Source organism: Bison bison, unplaced genomic scaffold, assembly GCF_000754665.1.
Source record: "Bison bison bison isolate TAMUID 2011002044 unplaced genomic scaffold, Bison_UMD1.0 scf7180017864280, whole genome shotgun sequence".
Classification (NCBI taxonomy): Eukaryota; Metazoa; Chordata; class Mammalia; order Artiodactyla; family Bovidae; genus Bison; species Bison bison.
Window position 1 is genome coordinate 5,698,771 of NW_011494852.1, and position 7,141 is coordinate 5,705,911.

The 7,141-nt window shown below is 37.7% G+C and overlaps 1 protein-coding gene across 1 annotated transcript in view; it reads left to right on the forward strand.

Annotated features, from left to right (window-relative positions):
• Positions 1-7,141, forward strand: part of LOC104995430 (zinc finger protein 420-like) — a 54,173-nt gene that overhangs the window by 15,426 nt on the left and 31,606 nt on the right. Inside the window, 1 exon segment of the mRNA XM_010849304.1 lies at positions 4,574-5,572. Coding sequence (XP_010847606.1) covers positions 4,574-5,572 — 999 coding nt within the window.

A 7,141-nucleotide genomic window follows, 5' to 3' on the forward strand; every position in this document is an offset into this window, starting at 1 on the left:
GTAATGTCTCTGCTTTTCAGTATGCTATCTAGTTTGGTCATAACTTTCCTTCCAAGGAGTAAGCATCTTACACATCTTTTTTGAGATATATCCCTCATGATATCCTAGTTTTGATACTACTTTAAAGTTTTTAAAATTTGAATTCCTGAGTGTTCTCTCATATTTATTGTACATATTGGTTGTATATGCTTCAGGCTTGCTAAACTCAGTTATTGTCTTCTAGTAGCTGTTTTGTAGATTACATTTGACTTTCTACATGTATGATTAAGTAATCTTGATTAATGACATTTTTGTTTCTTAGCTTTTCTCCTGCATGCCTTTATTTATTTTCTTGACTTATTGCACTGCCTGGAACTTCTAGTCCAGTGTTGAATAGAAGTACTGAGGGCATAACTTTTTTTTGGGGGGGGGCATAACTTTTTATTGTTCCTGATCATATGTGGTAGGCATAATTCTCTCACTGTTGGATGTGATGTTAGCTGTGGGTTTTTGGCAGGCGATCTTTATTAGGATAAGTTCTTTCTTTCTAGTTTGCTGTAATTTTTTTTTAGATTTTATTTAATATGAACTATTTTTTAAAGTCTTTATTGAATTTGTTACAATATTGTTTCTGTTATTTATGTTACGGTTTTTTGGCTGCAAAACATGTGGGATCTTAGCTTCCCAACCAGGAGTTGAACCCACACCCCCTGCATTGGAAGGCAAATTCTTAACCATTGGATCACCAAGAAAGTCCCTGCTGTGAGTTTTTCTGAGGGACAGATATGACTTTTATTAAATGCTTTAAAAAAAATTTTTTTTAGACATGATCCATATGGGTTTTATGGTTAATTATATTGATCGAATTTTCAAATATTAAACCAGTCTTGTATTCCTGAGATTGATCATTGATATGGTCTGAATGTTTCTATACCCCAGTATGCACATATTGAAATCCTAACTCCCAAAGATAATGCCATTTGGAGGAAAAGCCCTTGGGATTTGATTAGGGCAAGAAGGTAGAGCCCTTGTGAGTAGAATTAGTGTTCTTATTAAGAGTTCCCACAAAGATTCCTAACCCCTTACACTGTATGAGAATGCATTGAGAGCGTACTGGCTATGAACTAGGAAGAAGGCCTTTCCCAGAATATGATCATACTGGTCCCTTGATCTTGGACTTCTCAGCCTTTGGAACTGTAAGAAGTAAATTTCTGTGTTTATGAGCTACCCACGGTATTTTTTGTTACAGTAGCCCAAATGGACTAAGACAGGCATAATGTATTATCTTTTTTATATGTTGATCAATTCTTTTAAGATAGTGTTTAGTATTTTGCATATATATTTACGAAGACTTCCCAAGATGGCTCAGTGATTATCCACCTGCCAAGCAGGTTCTATCCCTTGGTTGAGAAGATTCCCTGGGGAGGGAAATGGCAACCCACTCCATTATTCTTCCCGGGTAATTCCATGGACAGAGGAGCCTGGCAGGCTACAGTCCATAGGATCACAGAGCTGGACATGACTGATCGACTAAGCATATACACAAATATGTTTACAAGATTTTATACTGTGTAATTTTCACTTCTTACAATGTTTTTCTCCTGTTTGGTATCACAGTAACTAGCTACATAGAGTGATTCACTCCTATGTTTGTTTAGAATTGGTAGTACCTCTTCACTAAGTATTTGAAACAGTTCACCAGTGAAATCACTTGTGCTTGTAATTTTCTTCGGGGAGAGGTTTTCAAATTGTTTGTAGGTATAGTGTTGCCACACTGATTTATATCCTCATGCACATGTCATTGTTGGTAAGGGTGAATGTTGTACTGCTGCACACCCAGATGGGCGTCCCTGATAGCTCAATTGGTAAAGGATCTGCTTGCAATGTAGGAGATCCGGGTTTGATCCCTGGGTAGGAAAGATCTCCTGGAGAAGGGAAAGGCTACCCACTCCAGTATTCTGGCCTGGAGAATTCCATGGGGTGTATATAGTCCATGTGGTTGCAATGAGTCAGACACAACTGAGTGCCTTTCACTTTCACATACCCAAATACCAAATTAAGAAATCTTTTCTGGCTATTTTTGTCCCAGCATTCCCCCCTTGCTTTCTAGTTTGGCAGTGCTCCCTCTTTGGCAGTGCTCCCTCTTATTGTTCTTATAGCCAGAAATATTGTGGAGTTTATTTTGGAAGTTTTGTAGGCCATGCTTACCCCACAATAACTGGGACCTGCCCTTGAAACACGGACATGAGAGTGAGTTAGGCAAGAAACTCGGCTCAGTCTTGGCTGCTTTGTAAAGTCTGACTCCGTTCCAAGGCCCTCCTGATTCATTTACAGCCTTAATGTTTTTGTGTTTTGTCAAGTGTTAATTGTTGAAATCAGTCAGAAAGGGGGCAGGCCACAGGAACTTCATGATGCCATACTGGTACTAGAACTTCTTCAGTTAGAATTATTTAATGATGAGAAACAATTTTTTTCTCTTGTATCATTGCTGATTCATTGCTTTTTATTGCATGGTTTTTACCTGTCACAATCATTTTTATGCCACTATTTTTTAAATTTTTTGGCCAGGTTAAACTTTCTAAGCCTTTGAATTCTTCCTTTTTGGCATAAGAGCCTAAATTTTCCCTTTGTTCAGCTATGCTGTATCCATTTTTTTAGATCTAGATATTGAGAAATTACAATACAGGTGTTAAAATATGTTTATTACTTTTTTTTTCTGGCAGCTTTTTTTCTGTTTCTTCTGTAGCATCTGATTGGTTTAGGCTTTCTCTTCTGTGGTCAGTTTTGATAAATTTTCCTAGAAAGTAATCCATACTTTCAAAAGTAGTCATGTAGTATAATTCATACAAATTATACCTTACAGTTTAAATAAATTCCTGTTTCTTTTAATTCCTCTGATGATTCTTGTTTTCCTCATATTATCATTTGTTTTTAATTGTCTTTTTAAATTGATTTATGTAACACTTCATATAATGATTTTTTTTTTAAACACCAGCTCTTTATTTGTTAATGCTATTGTTTTCTAACTCATTATGTTCTACTTTTATCTTTATTTTACTTCCTCCCTCTACTTTGTTGTTTGTTGTTTATTTTTTACATATTAGGCTTTGAGTTTCAAATCACTTTTTTGTAGAGATAATTATTTTAGGTTTTCAGTTCTCTGCCTGGTGAAACAATGCCCAAGATTCAGATATGGGTTTGTTTTCTGTGTGGTCCATTTATTGGAATTCTTTTATTTTAGTTTTTTCTTCCCATAGTGATCTAGCATTTTTCTAGAAGGCATTTTCATTTCCACATGAAAGTGCTTTTGGTTGCTAGTATTTATTAATTTCCATTGTTATCAATTTTGAAGCATGTTGTTAATATTCTTTCAAGTTTTTATACACATACCACACCATACGCTAGTTACAAGAAAATATTTTTTGCCCTCAACTCATAGCCTCCTCATTAAACCCTTTGTATTTTGATCAAGATACTTCACAGAGACTTTTATCATTGAGCCCCCAACTGCTAATTATTTTTCATATAATTCTTGGTGCTCTTCTAGACTCTTTTGTATAATTCAAGTTCCCTCTTTTGCCCAAAGTCCCTAAATGTTCAAAATACTACATGACTTGTATGTATACCTGGTATATATCAGAGAACTGATTGACAGACTTTTCTGGGGATGACCAGAATGGTTGATGATGATGATGTGATGTTTAGACGCTAAGTTGTGTCCAACTCTTGTTACCCCCATGGACAGTAGCCTGCCAGGCTCTTCTGTCCCTGGGATTTCCCAGGCAAGAATACTGGAATGGGTTGCTATTTCCATCTTCAGCAGATCTTCCCAAATGAGGGATCAAATCCATGTCTCCTGCATTGGTAGGCAGATACTTTACCATCAGGGTAAAGCCTTGACCAGAATGGTTGGCCTTGGTTAAAAAGGAAAGCTAGAGAGGACCTGAGAAAAGCTATGAAGGAATGAATGAGATTGAACATCTATAAGGATGATAAATAATAAAGTGTCAGGGGAGGAGTAACTAAGCAAAGACCCTCAGTATCTTAATTTATTATGAAGAATAAATAAAAGCACATGTGCTCTGCACAGAGGGAAAGTGTCACAGTGGTGGAAATGCATATTTTTAGGGGAATTGTAATTGAAGACTGATCAGGTATAAATAATTTGCTTTTTAAAGTTTTATATATGTACATATTTATATTTTAGATGGAAATAGTATTTAGAGATGGCTGATACTGGCTCTCTAGGGACGAGATTTTGCATATCGTCATAAATCTAGTTTCAGTTTCATTACATTGATAGCTTGAAATTGCCTGTGGTGGCGCTGTTTACACCATAGACATTGGCAAACACTGTAAATCAGGGCTGGATGTGTTAGGTGTGTGTCTTTGTAGAGTTGGCTGTTAAACATTTACCAGCACTGTACTGCATAAACTTACTTATTCTGAGCCCTCCTTTTAAATTTTCAAGTTTTATAACTGTATTGTAGAGTTCTTTAAACCATCTTTACTGGGTGAAATTTTCAGTTTTTCTCTTAATTCTATAAAATGTTTTGTTTGGTGGTCAAAGGAACTTTTTTCTTATTTGTTTTAGATTTGGACTCAAGATGTGAAATAACCAGCAATGGAAAAGCATACATTTATAAAAAACGTTCATCTCTTACTCTACATCACAGAATTGATAATGGAGAGAAACCATATGAATGTAAGGAATGTGGGAAGGCCTTTAGTCGTCATACAGACCTAAAAGTACATCAAGTAATTCATACTGGTGAGAAACCGTATGAATGTAAGGAATGTGGGAAGGCCTTTAGTCGTCCTACAGACTTAAAAGTACATCAAGTAATTCATACTGGTGAGAAACCGTATGAATGTGAGGAATGCGGGAAGGCTTTTAGTCGTCTTACAGACTTTAAAGTACATAAGAGAATTCATACTGGTGAGAAACCCTATGAATGTGAACAGTGTGGGAAGGCTTTTAGTCGTGCCTCCAACCTTGCTCAACATGCCAGAGTTCATACTGGTGAGAAATGCTATGAATGTAAGGAATGTGGGAAGGCCTTTAGTGATGTTGGAACACTTAAAATACATCAGAGAATTCATACTGGTGAGAAACCGTATGAATGTAAGGAATGTGGGAAGGCCTTTAGTCAAGCCTCAAACCTCATACAACATGACAGGATTCATACTGGTGAAAAACCCTATGAATGTAAAGACTGCGGGAAGGCCTTTAGTCATGCTTCACATCTTGTTAGACATGAGAGAATTCATACTGGTAAGAAACCCTATGAATGTAAGGAGTGTGGGAAGGCTTTTAGGAGTAGCCATCAACTTACTATACACCATAGATTTCATACTGGTGAGAAACCGTATGAATGTGAGGCATGTGGGAAGGCCTTTAGTGTGTATGGACGACTTACTCGACATCAGAGTATTCACAGTGGTGAGAGACCTTTTGAATGTAACAAATGTGGGAAGTGCTTTAGGCTCAGTTCGAGCCTTAAAGTACACCAGAGTATTCATACTGGTGAGAAACCCTTTGAATGCCACAGATGTGGGAAGTCCTTTAGGCTTAGTTCAATGCTTAAGGTACATCACAGAATTCACACTGGAGAGAGACTTTGTGGGATATATGTATAGTAGACAGTGGAATTATACAACTTGTAATGAAGAGAGTGTGAGAAGGATTTTATATGGTTCAGTTCTTATAAGGCATCAAATAATTTAGGAACTCCTTGGAATTCAAGCGATGTTTGAAGTTTTTCAGTTATGACCCAAATACTGTTCACCTCCAGAGAATTTATATTGTACTTTATATTAACAAATCTTTTATGGCATTCCCCTTTTGTTACTATTCACTGAGTGACCAAGCTCTTTGGCCAAGGTTGCAAAGCAGATCAGATCAGATCAGATCAGTCGCTCAGTCGTGCCCGACTCTTTGCAACCCCATGAATCGCAGCACGCCAGGTCTCCCTGTCCATCACCAACTCCCGGAGTTCACTGAGACTCACGTCCATCGAGTCAGTGATGCCATCCATAAGTGCCTCCAGTTCCCTGGTTGGGGAATTAAGATCCAGCAAGCCATGCAGCATAGCCAAAAAAGGAAAAAAGAAAAATAGAAACCTCCCACCAAAGAAAAGTCCTCGGCCTGGTGGCTTCACTGATGAATATAAACAAGAACTAATACCAGTCTTTCTCAAACTTTTCAAAAAAGTTGAAGAGGAGGGAATACTTCCTAACTGATTCTATGAGACCAGCACAACCCTATTAAAAAAACTATTAAAAAACCACTACAGTAAAGAAAACTACAGAACAATGTCTCTTATGATCATTTATCCAAATATCCTCAACAAAGTACTAGCAAACAGAATTCTGCAGTATATTAAAAGGATTATACACAACCAAATGGATTTATTCCTAGAATGCAAGCATGGTTCATCATAGGAAAGTTCACCAATGTAATATGGCACATCAGCAAAATGAAGGAAGAAAACACGATCATGTCAACTGACACAGAAAAAGCATTTGACAAAATTCAACACCCCTTTATAATAAAAACACTCAACAAAATAGGAATAGAAGGAAATCATCTCCATTGTAACAAAAGGTATATATGAAATAATCTCCACATAATAAAAGCTATATGAAAGACCAATAGGAAGCATCAGTTCAGTTCAGTTCTGTTGCTCAGTCCGACTCTGCGACCCCATGAATCACAGCACGCCGGGCCTCCCTGTCCATCAGCAACTCCCGGAGTTCACCCAAACGAGTCGGTGATGCCATCCAGCCATCTCATCCTCTGTCATCCCCTTCTCTTCCTGCCCCCAATCCCTCCCAGCATCAGAGTCTTTCCCAATGAGTCACCTCTTCACATGAGGTGGCCAAAGTATTGGAGTTTCAGCTTTAGCATCAGTCCTTCCAAGGTACACCCAGGACTGATCTCCTTTAGAATGGACTGGTTGGATCTCCTTGCAGTCCAAGGGACTCTCAAGAGTCTTCTCCAACACCACAGTTCAAAAGCATCAATTCTTTGGCACTCAGCTTTCTTCACGGTCCAACTCTCACATCCATACATGACCACTGGAAAAACCATAGCCTTGACTAGACAAACCTTCGTTGGCAAAGTAATGTCTCTACTTTTGAATATGCTATCTAGGTTGGT